At 36.0% G+C, this 14,784-nt stretch overlaps 3 protein-coding genes across 5 annotated transcripts; 2 read left to right on the top strand and 1 right to left on the bottom strand.

Annotated features, from left to right (window-relative positions):
• Positions 1-839: 839 nt before the first annotated feature.
• On the bottom strand, positions 840-4,298 carry LOC125031518 (grpE protein homolog 1, mitochondrial-like). Its single transcript, XM_047622393.1, has 5 exons — positions 4,166-4,298; positions 2,411-2,555; positions 1,923-2,036; positions 1,561-1,680; positions 840-1,409 (listed from the first exon to the last, which is right to left on the bottom strand). The coding sequence occupies exons 1-5, from the start codon at positions 4,246-4,248 to the stop codon at positions 1,212-1,214; spliced, it is 660 nt and encodes a 219-aa protein (XP_047478349.1). The 5' UTR covers positions 4,249-4,298; the 3' UTR covers positions 840-1,211.
• Positions 4,299-5,359: 1,061 nt separating this feature from the next.
• On the top strand, positions 5,360-10,890 carry LOC125031844 (ELKS/Rab6-interacting/CAST family member 1-like). Of its 3 annotated transcripts, none has more exons than XM_047622818.1 (2): positions 5,360-5,442; positions 6,590-10,890. In XM_047622818.1, the coding sequence occupies exon 2, from the start codon at positions 6,593-6,595 to the stop codon at positions 10,520-10,522; it is 3,930 nt and encodes a 1,309-aa protein (XP_047478774.1). In that variant the 5' UTR covers positions 5,360-5,442; positions 6,590-6,592; the 3' UTR covers positions 10,523-10,890. The 3 variants fall into 3 exon arrangements, with proteins under 3 accessions (XP_047478774.1, XP_047478772.1, XP_047478773.1); XM_047622816.1 differs by having other exon boundaries at positions 5,370-5,438; XM_047622817.1 differs by lacking the exon at positions 5,360-5,442 and adding an exon at positions 5,490-5,822.
• Positions 10,891-11,605: 715 nt separating this feature from the next.
• On the top strand, positions 11,606-14,417 carry LOC125031556 (spindle and kinetochore-associated protein 1-like). The gene is made up of 6 exons (XM_047622440.1): positions 11,606-11,680; positions 12,107-12,418; positions 12,822-12,907; positions 13,331-13,500; positions 13,737-13,867; positions 14,370-14,417. Exons 1-6 carry the CDS (start codon positions 11,606-11,608, stop codon positions 14,415-14,417), a joined length of 822 nt encoding a protein of 273 aa, XP_047478396.1.
• Positions 14,418-14,784: the final 367 nt, after the last annotated feature.

A 14,784-nucleotide genomic window follows, 5' to 3' on the forward strand; every position in this document is an offset into this window, starting at 1 on the left:
ATAGCTCCACCAATTCAAACTCGCCCGATTCCCTGACCCCAGGCTCTCCTTTGACCACGGCTCTGAACACTACAACTAATACCTTCTCCTCAATGCCGACTAGTACAGTATCCATCCTAATCAACACCCCAGGAGACATTTCTACTCCCATCATGCTCAACTTCAACAACTATACCCCCACAACCTTCTTCATCAACTACCCCATCCTCCCTTATTACTACCTTACAACCTTATTGTCCACCTCCCCATAACACTACTCCCTCTTCCACATGCCCCTGTCCTTCTACTACCCCCATCTCTACAAAATTCTTAAATAATCTATTTAGCCCAGCCAAGTGGGACCGATTTTCGTGATCCCTCCCACAACTTCTCACACTTTCTGCTTTGACAACCTGTTTTCATTCCTCAAATGCATATACATCCTTCACGTGATCTAACCCCTATACATTACCTTACCCAACCTTAACCCATTTACTCGTCAATTCCTTTGCCCAACTTTGACAACTAATCACTAACTCAACCACCCTTCACTACCATTTACTATAGTGCTACATGACCTTAGATGTCTAGCACATTTATTTTGCTTTTAACCATTAACCATTAACCATTGTCAAACACTTCTGACATTCAATGACCTTATATTTGTTTCTGTAGTATGGCATTATATGATATATCTACTATTTTATTATATCATTGTTTACAGCATCTCTGTCTTGCCAACTTATCTCCTATTGAGAATTCTTGATCTGGAAATAAGTCAAAATCTCCAGTAATGGCATATGCATACTAATGAAAAGTTAAATATAATCAGGGGGGGGGGGGGTAAATTAAAGATCTTGTTTTCATTTCTAAATTTACTTGTATATACATGTTAACAATATTGAATTATATATTCTGTATTTTCTGCTGTCAATTTCATTCATACACATGCTATGCCAACACAGAAAATGTGATTGACCATACAAACAATATTGAGGTTTTAATTTATCACATTTACTGGCGGCAAGGGTTCTTCCAAAAGATCAGAAAAATTTTGCGCACTGAAGTCATGTGGTAGGCTAGCATATCTGATACAAAACTGATAACAGATAAATTCTTAACAGAAAAGAAAACCCACCAGTAGTACATTCCATTACAAAGACAAACATTTTTTTTACACCTTCACTGGATATAGATGACAGTCTTTAAAATCTACTCTGTCAGAAAAGTAATCAGTTGTCTTTAACCACGCCGACCTGAGCTGACCTAATACACCTTGAGTGGAGTGTCCACCCAAGGCGAATAGTGTGTGCAACTGTGCCAGGTGCTTTGTCGGGCAAAGGCAGTTCAAACATGGCCTCCTGCTGTGATGGGTCAAATTTCTCGCCTATTGCTGGATTGATCTGTTCGAGTCCATGTCGCCGGAACACCTGTGGTTGAGGGAGAAAATGGTAAAACATTATATATTGGCAAGGTATTTTAAACTCTCTCTTTCTAGTTTACCATCTCGTTTGCTTTAATCTTCTTTTTCCACTGTCAAAGCATGTCTGCCCATCTCCTGTCTAAAACACACATACTCACAGACAGCAACTGGGTCTCTGTCATCACAAGGCCATCATAAAGATTCTTCAATTCAGGACTTCCCTTTTGTACTTGCTCTTCTGTAACGCTTTCTATTGCCTTTCGGAACACATCTGAGACCTGGAGAGTGAAGGAGAAAAGTAGAATACAATATTTGACATTCAGCACAGCACAGGTTTAAGAACAATATAAATTCCATTATATTTCAGTCTCTATTGTAAGAAAATACAAGTCAAAACAAAACTAAAGAAATTATCATTATCAATATTACTTAACTTAAAAAAAAAAAAGTAATTATTTACTTCTTTATGAAATCTGTATATATTCATAAGTGACAAACTGATTATTTAATTTTTACTTACCTCTAAGAGATCTTTGCAAAATCCCTGAATACCATACTGCTTTGCATCCACTATCTGTTTTTCTAATCTAAGTCGTACATTTTCTCGATCTGCTAAGGTCCGCCGATATTTATCCTGAGCAACAGATAGAGAAATTGTAAAAATATCATTGACATGTAATATATTGACATCATCAACAATGAATATAGTTACTAAATAACCAACAATATTTTTAAAGAAACCAGTAAACTAATAAGAAATATACAAAATAGTAATCACTATTTGGCATCATCTGGCTTTCATTATCAGCTGATACTTCTGTACTTTTCTGATGTTTTCTCTTGCTCATAACTGCTACTAAATAACTATTCAATCTGAAATTTCCCATTGACATGTCATTGATGAAAAGTATCTTAGACAATCTAATGCTTCCATGTACTGTCTATCCTTTTCATTATGATCTGCATTAAAAAAAAATTGACCAATAAAAACCAAGTTGAAAGATTTACCTGAAGGTCAGCTACTTTTTCTGTTAAAGTTTCATTCTCTTTTGTTAAAGTTGTTATCTGTTCCTGCAGCTGTTTTTCTGCTTCAGATGCTTCTGTTGACTGTTCTGCTGTAGCAGAAAACTGACGTGGATTTCTAGTCACCCATCTGTAAAACAAAAATAGATGAGTGATCAAGCCAATTAACTGCCTAATAATCACTTGCAAGTATAAAGTAACTGTGTAGGTATTTATACTTTACTATATACATATATATTTTGATAAGTTACATGCATTACTACATAGAGTAGAAATCAGTGTTGAATTATTAAAACCAAATTTGTGAATTCTAAGATGCGGACATATTCTAGAAATTTACTAAATACTTTAAAAGTGAATGAAATACTGACAATAATAAGTTTATAATCCTTGGACTACAAAATCCTCCAAAAGAATGTCAGGATTTGCCATGAATCTGTGAGTACTGTAGTCCAAGAAAAAAGAAAATACTTGAGTGAACATCATAAACAATCTTCTTGAATCAGCAACCACTTCAAACTGGTCCTCTGGCTAAATGCAAGAGGTAGCCCCAATTCTGATCTAGCAATTATAGTGAATAAATAGGGTTGGGCAAAAGGAAACTCCAGTTGACGGGTATAAACCAAAACAAGAAGTTAATTTACTTTCGCAAAATGACTGCACTGACATAGGGATGAATCAAGGACACTATCAAAAAGAGGAAAAAACAAGATAAACTGCCATATGAAATTATCTGCGCAGTCAAAGAATTACGTAAAAAAGAAGAAAATAGATCACGAACAATGCCATGAGGAGACGAGTTCTGGGTCAAAGCTCCATATTAGGAAGACTTTCAGTTCATATAGCAATATTTGTGAATTCCCAAGAGTGCTCCCAAATTGGCTGGTTGGAGTAGAAGCTTACACTCCTATTCAGAGACACTTTGGCCACCTTAACCTGTATCTGCCGGGCCACACCTGTCATAACAAATGGACTCATCATGCCAGGTACTGAGAGGTTGAATGGAGAGCCTGAGTAGCATCTTTCGCCTGTCAGCTAATCACTGTTGAGATAGCCCAGTGGTGATTGGCTCAGAGGGGTGCAGGCATTTCAAACAATTACCCTGAGGGTAAATGTTTCAAAGACTGTGGGTGCTTTTTGGTCCCTTACCCAACTGAGTTGGCTATGTGCAAGGTTGGCAATTATATTTTACTGTTTCCCTATATCAACCCCATGAGACAATGCCATTGCCCTAAACTACAAAACCACACAATTAATAGGAAAACAATTATGAATAAGTACATGATCCACAGTTGTCTGCATCTCTGCATGCTTGAGGACATATTTAATTTGCAGCAATACATAAAGTAACATTTCACACAAGTATAACCTGGTTGGGATAGAGAGCGAACAACTTACCTTTATTAGAATGTATGAGAGATTATAAAACAACTAAAAAAATATATAACGGAGTTAGTCTCACGAGGATGCTCGGAATCTCAAATCAACAAAATCTACCGTCTTTTTCCAAATTATATTCAATTTCATTCAGTTATTCGAATAACCAAAATCTGAAAACACAAGAAAATCATTAAAAAATACAAGTATTCACCTCGTCTCACAACACAAACAAAACACGTCGTCTGCAGTGCAACATCGCCCCTCACAAATCACCCTATTTCTAACTATAATCACACTTAAAACACCCTAAAATCACGCCATAAATAAACACCGCAACACCAAAAATTAATAAATCTTTACCCAAGAGCTGTAGTTTGCCTTAAGAAGCAGGAATGTTTCAAAATGTTTCGCAGAGGAAGTTTTCTCACGCTCATACTAGCCATTGTGGTCCCTTGTGGTGGGACTTCAAGCTCACGCAATCCATTCTCGCGATCCGGAATTTCAAGCCGGTTTGAGATAGTGACGTCATACTCAGACCTTATGGGAATAAAATCTCCTCCTTGGCATTAATAGTTCTCTGTAGGTTATTAATAAGGTATTCATTGATTTTTTTAAAATTCATCATTAGTATATAAGAACATGTCGGCGTCGTAGGGCCTCAATATTATGAAAGGATTGTAGTTCATTGACGTCATAATCTCAAACTAGCTTGAAACTAAGGACCGCGAGAATAAACATGGATCCACATGAGGTTACATCATTATTTGAAGGAATATATTTAAGTTATTTTAATTTCTTTTCAGCGGCTGGGAAAGTTAACTAATAATATACCTTAATAATTTTAGGAAGAATTAGTTAAGGAAAATAAGTTGTCGATTCGAGTATGAAGTAAAATGGAAAGCACACAGCATAAGTGTGTTATATAACCTTTTGGTGCAAGAACAGTTCTGATTTGGGTGGATGAGAAATACAAATTATCTGACAGAATTTACTTGTGTGTAAAGTTCTTGAAAGTTAGCACAAAACAATTTAATTTTAGAAATGATGTAAGAACCGGCATATTGTTCCATAACTTCGTTATATACACCTTTTATAAAGAAACTCTGTTTATTCATTCTTCGTATTCTTATGTATTATTACTTTGCATCTTCCTTTCAATGCATTGATTATCATATCACTTAATTTTATCCTGTCCATAATACTTGACATAAAAATGTCCTAATCTAAAAGAGAGAGAAAAAAGCCCTACAGATATATAAAACATATCATACACAACACAACGAATTATTCAATAAATAATGAAGCAAATAAGAGAGAGAAAAAACAACAACTGAAGTCTCAATCTATTAATCGTCTTTACATTACACAATTTATTTTAACGTCGTATCCAACCACAAGGCTTTGTAAGAAAATTTTCGTAGACACCGTGCGTAGAAGAACATATATGCATGTAAGTAATAATAAACACACAAAAAAAATATATAAGAAGAACTATCAAGTTAAATATCTATAAACGTTGTTGGGTCTCAGTTCCCCTGAAATTGTTTTAGCGCCGTAACTTCTCGCAGTGTTTTTGAAAAAGTCAACAGAGAAGAGAGACAAGTTTTGGCGTTTTTCGTTCGTATTAGCTCAGGTAGGTAGGTATTACGTGATTATCTATTAGTACTTGTAAATTAAGTTCTTTTCAAGGCATTGATATGGTTTTTATTATTATAAATGCTACAAAATGAATAAAAATAAGGATCTTTTCGCACTCCTTTGATCAAGCACAGATTTTTACATCTGTTTTGGAATTAGTAAATTTACCATTTGCGAAGTTTTTAGTAGAAGGAAATCAAGGACTTGGGCGCAACACACGGTTCCAGTATAATATAATTATATACTTTTAGACAGAAACAAATGTACAATTTCCCTCCATTTTTACTTATCTCAAAGTTCAAGGTCATTTATGTTTTTAATGCACTCGTCCAACAAAGATGCTTTACGAGCTTATTAACAACTAAAGAATAACTATTAGGTAATAAGATGTTCATAATTTTATGTTAGTGAGTATTGTGTGAGTTTGCCAGTAATTATTTTTAATATATTTTTCAAGAACTAGGGAACTAAATCGTTTAGTTTACCGGGCTTTGAAAATAGGATTTTTTAAATCAGATTTGTTGCTTTAGTTGCTACTTTTAAGTTTTATATGAATGGCAGTGGCACAGGTGATTAAATATTAAAAACACAAGGCACTCTCCTTTCTTTTATTTTGTTTACACACCATTACAATGTCAAACTTAGTGTTTTTTTTTCTTCTAATTTTCCCTGCAGTTCTTAGTGTTTTCCTTTATTAATGATTGATTATTATTTCCTTAATGATGGTGTTCATAATTATAGCTATTCGTATCCCTGATTCTGATTAGTATCCATTATTATGAAAGTCGATGTATGTTACTTGACAAACCTGTAAAAGGGCAGGTTTTACCAAGTGCAGGAGATTCTTAAATTGGGATATTTTACAATGTTTATGTCTAGCCAGAATATAATCAACATTCATATGAATTAGGGAGAACAATGTGTACTTGGTTGAAATTGCTGAAATGTTTGCAGTGATATCCAAAATGTCATTTTTCTCCTACAGTTATGTGACTTATTTATTGAGAGCCATATGAAAATTCCTGTTGTCTTTGAGGGAAGGCCAGTGATCTGAATTCCAACTTTTCTGGTTTTATTCTTAGGGAAAATATTGAGGTAATTTGTAAGTAATATTCTTCAGCCTTAACATCTCTCCTTTTCTTGCAGGTGATGGACAATCCAGGTCGGAGTTTGTATTTCGGAGGCAGCATACATGTTGATGGCATCAGAGCTCCAGACCAGGACGAGGAGGAAGAAGATGAAGAGGAGAGTCGAAAGCGCGAAGCAGAAATCCAGGGGATGCTGGCAAATGCCTTTGATGACTTAGAGGATGAGGAGTCTTTTGCCCAACAGTCAGGCTATAATTCTTTTGCCTTTGGAAAGGAAAGAGGGGATTCTGCCTATTATGAAGATGGTGGAGGAGGGAAGAAGCACACTGATGCCTCATACAGGAATTACGATATTGGGGACGGACACGAGGATAATGTATTCGATAGGTTCGGAAGTGAGTCACAGGGCAAGAGGGTTGAGTTCGCACATAGGGAAAGTTATAGTGAGAGCTTTGATGTGCAGGAACACCCAGGCCATGGGATCCTCAATGGAGACCATGCTTCTCATGCCAACAGCTCAGGAAGTGTCACGCCATGGAGCGATGATAGCCATGATGAGGAGAGCTCTGAGAGGTTTACCCCGTTGGCTTATCATGAAACTGCTCATGATCCATACCACATCACTGCTCATGATGAACACACTGGACTGGACTTGGATCACAATGACTATAGGCCGGATGTGCATAAGGATTATGGGGAGAGCTCGCTAGTATATGCTGACCAAGTGAATGGTTATCAGGCTGACAAGTATAGATCACTTGTTAACAGAGAAACACAGGAGAAAGTTACCGAGGCAGAGTATCGTGCTGCTGACACTCCACAAGATCAGATGAAGCTGTTGTATGAAGCTCGGGGAAGGGAACTGGACAGGCTGTCATCAGAGCTGTCGAAACTGAAATTTGAGAGTAGCCGTGATATTCGTGTGCTGCAGCACCAAATTAATCTAGTCACATCAGACAGTGAAAGCAAAACAGCCAACATAAGTCAGCTACAGACTTTGCTGTCAGAGAAAGAAGAGAGGATAAAGAGCATGGCAGTGGATCTGAAGGAACTCCAGATTAAGTTGAATGACAAGGAAAATGAAAATAAAAAGTTACATTTTGAGTTAGAGACAGCACAGTCAACCATATCTAGCCTGGAATGTCAGATATCAGAACTCAAAGCTGCTGACACACTCACGAGGAACCGGAAATTACATGAAGAGTTTGTGACAAAGTTGAAACAAGGTAAGGAGGAAGAGAGGGAAATGTTGCTAAGTAAACTTCAGGATACACAAAATCAAGCTGAGCAGCATGAAAAGGAGGTGACTCGACTCAGAGAGGAACTAAGGAGTCTTAGGGCAACTTATGATGAGTCTCTGGTTCTAAAAACTGAAACTGTGACAAAGTTAACAGTGACCAATGAAACTTTGCGCAAGCAGTATGAGGACCTCATGAAGTCCCACGATGGCAAGCAGATAATAGAACTGCAGATCAAGGTCAGAAGTCTGGAAGCCACCAAGGACAAACTGGAGAATCAAGTTTGTTCCTTAGAATCTGAACTAGCAAAAGCAAAAGAGGAGATTGATGGCTTTGACACAGCAATGAAGCTAGGCATTCTGAGTGAAGTGATTCCTGGAGAAGACTCCATGGTTCAGCTAGGAATAAGAAGGGCATTGAACTATGATGACACCATATCAGGAGAAGGCCAAGCGGATCGGGAGAAGCACACAGAAGCTCAGGAGAAATTAAAGTTGAAAGATGAATTAAAAAGAAGTTTGATGAGCAACAAAGCAAAGAGAGACGAGATTTCCCGAATGCAAGAGGAAGCTAGTGGGAAGCAACTTCACATTAAAAAGCTGGAGAGTGAACTGAAGTCAACAAAAACAGAGATAAAAGAGCTGAAAAGCAGTCTTCTGAAGATGGAGTTAGCACAAGCAGAAAACCAGCAAAAGGAAAAACAGGGAACTGAAAATGAAGATGGACAGCTAACAGCTCTTTGTGCTGAAAATGTTGGGCTCAGAGAGGAACTGATTCTCTTGCATGGGTCTTTAAGAGGCTTAGAAGAATCATTTGCAGCAGTCAAAGATGTTGTTGAAAACTGGCAGCAGAACCTGCCCAGTTTAACTCAGGAAACATATGGTGAATGCATGAGACAATTTGATAAACTTATTACTCTTGCTGATTTATGCTTTAATTCTGTAGAAGACATGAAGCATTACCATGACACGATTTCTAAAGTGCAGGATGAAAACAACAATATGCAAAAGAAGCAAGCACTTTGGGAGAAGCAAGTTGATAATGTACAAATAAAACTGAAAGTTTTTGAAAAGATAATTGTCTCAGCTAAATCTGACTTGGCAAATGGCTCTGAGTATGAGCATGCAGTCAATGTAATTGAGAGACTTCTCAGGGATTTCATAGAAGAAACGCAATTTGTCAAAAAGGATGTTCGTACCTTCCACAGCACTGAGCTCTGTCTCAGGGATGAACTAACAAAGGCCAAACTCAAAGTGGCACAGCTTCAGAGAACCATTAATAATCTGAAGAATGAGAGAGATATGCATAAGAAAAATGTTGATGCTCTGGCCGAGGAGAAAGAAAGGGAAAAGAAGGAAGCATTAGAAGATTGCCAAGACACTTACATGCGTTTCCATGAGGAGGCTATGAAGGAATTGGAAACAAAAATGAGAAAGGAATATGAAAACATTTCCAACATACTGAAGAAAGAAGTAGCTAGACTTGTTGATGAACTCAGTGATACTAAAAAGATGTATATTAGTGTCTGTGAGGAAAAGAAAGAGTTAGAAGATCAGCTGAAAGTGAAGACGGATGATAAGACAGGACCTTCAATAACACCAGTGATGCAGTCAAACACATACCGCATTTCTCCTCATGATTCTGGGGTGGATATTAATTCCTGTCAAAAAACTGCTTCTTTGCCAAGAGACCCACTGCAGCACACTAAACAAATACAAGATCTTCAAGCAGAGATTGCCAACTTGAAAGAAGCATCAAAGAAAGAGAGTGAAAGGATGGATTTACTGAAAGAAAGTTTTCAAATACAGTTTGAGCAGCGTCTGAAGGTGGAGACAGAGGCAGCCCGACAGAAGGTTCTGAAATCATTGGAGATGTTACAGAAAAAGTGTTCTACCTTAGAAGAATGCAACCAGATCTTAAAAGATAGCTGTACTAGCTTGGAGGAAGAACTGCAGAATGTCAAGGAGACAAACAACAATTCTGAAACCTGTTCCAAGGAGATTGAAAACTGTCGGTATATACTGGAGAGGCAGCGCAAGCAGTTTGAGAAGCAGGAAGAGGAACTTAGAACTCAACATGAGAAAGAAATTGGAGATTTTAAGAATCTTCTTGCAGCCACAAAGAGCAAGAATCTGCAGGAGAGTGAAACAGTTGCTGAGTACAGAAAAAAACTTGTAGAACAGGACAAGGAGATGCAGTCAGTTATGGAGGAATTAGTCAGAGTGAAAGGCAAGTTGGAAGGAAAGGAAGCTGAAAGTGAACAGGAAGTCCAGCGAATGACGGACATCATCCTAAACTTAGAGAGTGAAGTGAAAGAGCAGCAAGAAGAGAAGAACTTCACCCGAGCCAATTTCCAGAAGATGATACAAGACCTCCAAAACGACCATGTGCTTGTGAAACAGAGTCTCAAGATTTCTGAGGATCGTCTGAGTGAATATAAGGACTTGGACAGCAAATATAAGTCCATGAAACAGAAATATGCAAAATTCCAAGCCTCTTCGAAAGAACAAATAACGCACTACAAAAGTGAACTGAAAAGACTCAGTACAGAATATGACAAAGCCAAAGAAACATTGCTTCAAAGAGTTCAAAGTTTCATTGAAGAAATAAAGGGAAAGTGTGCCATGTATATCGACAGTACTGTGTTAACTCTTCAAAATATAGACAGTGCAAAATATCCAGTTGGCAACACAATAAATCAGTTGCAGGCATTTTCTAGAGAACTTAAAAGCTTTTCGTTGCAATTGACATGAGAGTGAACGTAGTGTTCTAAATTGTTTTTCTTTTAAAAACCAAAGAATAAATAAGTGATTCTGTGATAGTGGTGAGATTGTGACCAGGGAGTTGAATGTTTTTTTTTTTCTTTCTTTTTAATTCATGGGAATAATTATTTCAGGGATGTATTTTTATATAAAAGTATAGGTTTCATTTTTCATACTTGTTATATGAATATGAATGCAGTCTTTTAAGGAACAAGTTTTGATGGGAAATCCTTGTTTTTGTACATAGGTATTTATAATTTTATATGATATGCACATACTAAAAACTGAATGTTTACCACATAGGACCTAAGACTTGACATGTATAGTTAATGCCCTATAATAAATATTAAATATATAAATATACATGTGCTTAAACCTTGAAATTGAGATTTCATTAAGTGTTCAAAAATGGAAGAAAATGATGGATAAAACTAATTTTATTCAAACCAGAATTAGGAAGATTTATCACTTCCATAATTTTTTTTTTACTGATTTGCAAAATTGCAAGACTGATAATATTGTGCAGATATATATTGTACATATTGAGATTTCATTAAGTGTTCAAAAATGGAAGAAAATGATGGATAAAACTAATTTCATTCAAACAAGAATTAGGAAGATTTATCACTTCCATAATTTTTTTTTTACTGATTTGCAAAATTGCAAGATTGGTAATATTGTGCAGATATATATTGTACATTACAGTGATCTATAATATATAAGTACAAGTAAATATCTGCATAAAATTTGCCTACAAATACACTGACATTTAAAAAATGAACATGCACATAAACTTGTTTGTGTACATGCATTTAACTTACATACACACACAGACATATACAAACATATATATATATATATATATATATATATATATATATATATATATATATATATATAATCATATTACTTGTATTTACAGGATTCATATTGCTAAGTGAGTAATATATATTTCATAATTTTATCTCTCTATCAATTTATTATTAATCATAAGAGAGATGACATATGAATGTATTTGATAGTCCAATACCCTAATCAGAAAGTAATAGTGTTCCTTTGATTCTTCAGAGGAAGATGACTGCAGTCGGCACAGCACTCAGTTTAGAAGCCCTGGAGGAGGGATTCCAAAACAAGATTGCTGCTTTACAGGTTAGGTCTTCTAAGCTCAGGTTATTAATTAGTCTGTTTATCTGTCTTTATTTTAATTTAGTTTATTTTATTGTATTATTTTTTTAAATCCTGGAATGCAAGAGATTGTTATTAGCTTCTGTAGTCTGATAAACAGTATGCCAATACTTTGATGATGTGAAACTTTTGAGGCTTTAGCAACCAGTCCTATTAGAGACTGATTACTGTTTTAGATATATTGCCGTTCTTGTTAAGGCAGAGTAGAAATTGGGAGAATAATTATTGGGTTTCCTCTCTTTGTTTAACTTCCTTCCCTACTATGCATTCACTTGTCTTCCTTCCCCTACCTTACTTCTTTTTTCTTCCTCAAACTGTCCCTCATTTCATCTCCCTTCCTCCTGACTCAAGCTCACTCCCCCATTTATGCCCATCCACATCATGCTGTAGATATGTTCTGATCTTCGTGGCGGCTGGAAGGAGGACACGGTGGTAGAATTTGGACAGCTGAAGCAGGAGTTGCAGATCATACGGCAAGAAATTGTTAGGTTCAAAGCTATCATTACCAGCTCCAAGAAGGACCTGCTCACTGCACACACACTCCTAGAGCTTATGCAAGGACTCTGCACCCGACTGACGCACATGAAGACCAACCTGCCATCCCACCTGCCACGAGCAAATGCCAATCCCACCACCACTAAGGTCTCCCCCGAACAAGTGGTCACAGAGAGCGACAAAAAGAACAAAACTAATCAAGAAAAGGTTTGTTCAGAGGGGGATTGGTCTCTGTTTTGAAATTTTTGGTTTTGGTTATTGGTGTTGATTTCTATATTTATTTGTTTCTTTTTAATGGTACATATAGTTTTGAATATTCTGATTCATGTTTATTGCTATCTGTTTTCCGTAATATTTTCATTAATATTTTTGTGAGTGTTTGGGGACTGAAATTTATGATTATTATTATTTTTCTTTTATCATTGTTATTTTTAGATACTCGCCCAAGAAAAGTCATTCAAAAAGAGTGCAGGTCACAAAATTAATAGCTAGAGTTATGTGATGTTTACATAAACAAATTTAATCACCTTTAAAAAAGGAAAAAAAAAAAAAAAAATCTAATTTAAGATTTGCATAAATATTTTGTTCATAAATATTCTTTTTCAAATAGCCGGCACCAAAGAAGGACTGTGGAAAATCATCTCAGACTCCCACTATTTCTTATGTAACAGTGAAGGAGTTTAATGATGTACCCAAGTAAGTCTAATAATGTCTTGATTTCAGTCTTGATTACCTTACTCTTCTGCTTTTTAAAAAATCAGAATTGAAATTAATATTCTGGCTACTACCTCTGCTCTTAGGCACTGCATTTTTTGTGTACATTCAAGATTTCATCACATTTTGCCTTTTTGTGATATCCCATCCAGTGCAATTTCATAGACTTCCTGCAGTAACATGAAGTTTTCAAATGTAATAATGTAAAATATGCTAGGAAGAATATCTGTGTTCATGGTTTAGATTTTTAAGAGGATATTTCTGTATCACATTGATATATGATTCATGTTTGATAAACATGCATGTTCTTTCATGTTATCTCATCAGTTCTGCATCTAAAGCATACTGGGTATGCTTTAGATGCAAAGATCACTCAGTCATGTAACAAAACTGATGTTGTGACAGGTATCTTCGAGGACGTCTACAGTATGACCAAGTAAATATTGCCGTTGATGAGGTCAATAAGACGCTAGAGACCAAGTATGCCCTTTTGAGGCGTCCTCGTGCTAAGCTTTCTGAGGTTGACATGAAGGTGGTGATGGCATGTAGGCAGCAAGAGAACCAGGAAACCAAAGGTGGGTTAATCATGTCATGGTTTTGGTGCAGCGGTTGTTGAAGTTATTTTCAGGTTTCTTAGTACTTCTTTTATTTATATATTGGTAATGACCCTGATTTAACGATTTAATTATTTATCATCGTGTTGCAGATGGTTTTAAGAATCTTTATGGGTCCAAAATTTGCTTTCATAAATAGAAAATACAGTACTAAATTTTTTTTTATCAAAATTGATTCTATTTCCAAATGATTTCAGGTCTGTATTTTGTAGTTGATAATGACATCAAGCGCTGGAGTGGCTTGAAGCTGGACAGCAATGGTCGTTCTATCATGACTGTTCTTCGCACACTCAAACGCCTAAGAGAAGTACGTGGACCAGGAAGCCTGGTGCGTTATGCAGTCCTACTCTGAGGGAGGTTTACAGAATTTTTGGTTATTTAGTTTGATAAAAAAAAAAAAAAAGAGAAAAAAAAAAAAGCATTTCCTGCAGGTATGTTAAGAAAAATTTATAAAGTCACAAAAGATCCTGTGAAATCTGTAAAAAGTACATTTTATAAAGATTTATTTTACTGGAAATACTTGCATTAGGACTTGGCTGACCTAAGTATATTTTGCACCAAGATTTCTGTTGGAAAGATTTTGTGATGAATTTTTTTACTTGAAGGATTTTTGTATGAATTGCATGAAAATAAAGCAGAGATTATGTTTGATAGTTTTTCATCCCCATGATAGATTACAGGAAATAATCCAATGAATCCATGGTTATTTGTGAGTTCTAAAAACCTTAATGTAAATTGTACTATAGCAAATTCATCGAAGCCATAGCTATTTGAAGGCATAGCTATTTGAAGCCATAGCATCTATTTAAGCCCCCAATCTACACATCTAGGACCCCATCCACACAGTCCATGAAGCACTGTCCAACAGATTTGTTTAACGATCATTTTTCGGGCTAATTTGATAGGTAAACCATGTTCTAGTAGTTTGACAATTTGCTGCTGGGTAATTTCTATATTGAAAAATTTCAACATCTAAGGTCATTAGTGGCATATTCAAAATGTAGCAGTAGGGTGAGGCTTGGGAGCAAAGCCATCAGGTAAGAAAGTTTATTAGTTCAATAAGTTGATCTTAATGGTTTTTCAAAATGGTTAATGGTCAAAACAAACAAATGTGCCAGACATCAAAGGTCATATAGCATTATGATAAAATACTGTGGGGACAAGAGTAAAAATTAGTTCACTATTAGAATAAGAGAACAGAAGGGGATGAAAAAAAGAAGGAAAAGGAAAGGAGAAGAAAAGACC

This window comes from Penaeus chinensis, chromosome 13, assembly GCF_019202785.1.
Source record: "Penaeus chinensis breed Huanghai No. 1 chromosome 13, ASM1920278v2, whole genome shotgun sequence".
NCBI classification, from domain to species: domain Eukaryota; kingdom Metazoa; phylum Arthropoda; class Malacostraca; order Decapoda; family Penaeidae; genus Penaeus; species Penaeus chinensis.

What these genes read in the sequence shown, in the direction of transcription:
- LOC125031518 (XM_047622393.1), bottom strand. Translation starts at nt 4,248, where the DNA reads ATGGCTAGTATGAGCGTGAGAAAACTTCCTCTGCGAAACATTTTGAAA. An exon ending in AGGCAAACTACAGCTCTTGG is followed by an intron (nt 2,556 to 4,165) that starts GTAAAGATTTAT and finishes TTTGTTTTACAG; the next exon opens with ATGGGTGACTAGAAATCCAC. An exon ending in CAGAGACCCAGTTGCTGTCT is followed by an intron (nt 1,410 to 1,560) that starts GTGAGTATGTGT and finishes CCTCAACCACAG; the next exon opens with GTGTTCCGGCGACATGGACT.
- LOC125031844 (XM_047622818.1), top strand. Translation starts at nt 6,593, where the DNA reads ATGGACAATCCAGGTCGGAGTTTGTATTTCGGAGGCAGCATACATGTT.
- LOC125031556 (XM_047622440.1), top strand. Translation starts at nt 11,606, where the DNA reads ATGACTGCAGTCGGCACAGCACTCAGTTTAGAAGCCCTGGAGGAGGGA. An exon ending in ACAAGATTGCTGCTTTACAG is followed by an intron (nt 11,681 to 12,106) that starts GTTAGGTCTTCT and finishes ATCATGCTGTAG; the next exon opens with ATATGTTCTGATCTTCGTGG. An exon ending in AGAGAACCAGGAAACCAAAG is followed by an intron (nt 13,501 to 13,736) that starts GTGGGTTAATCA and finishes AAATGATTTCAG; the next exon opens with GTCTGTATTTTGTAGTTGAT.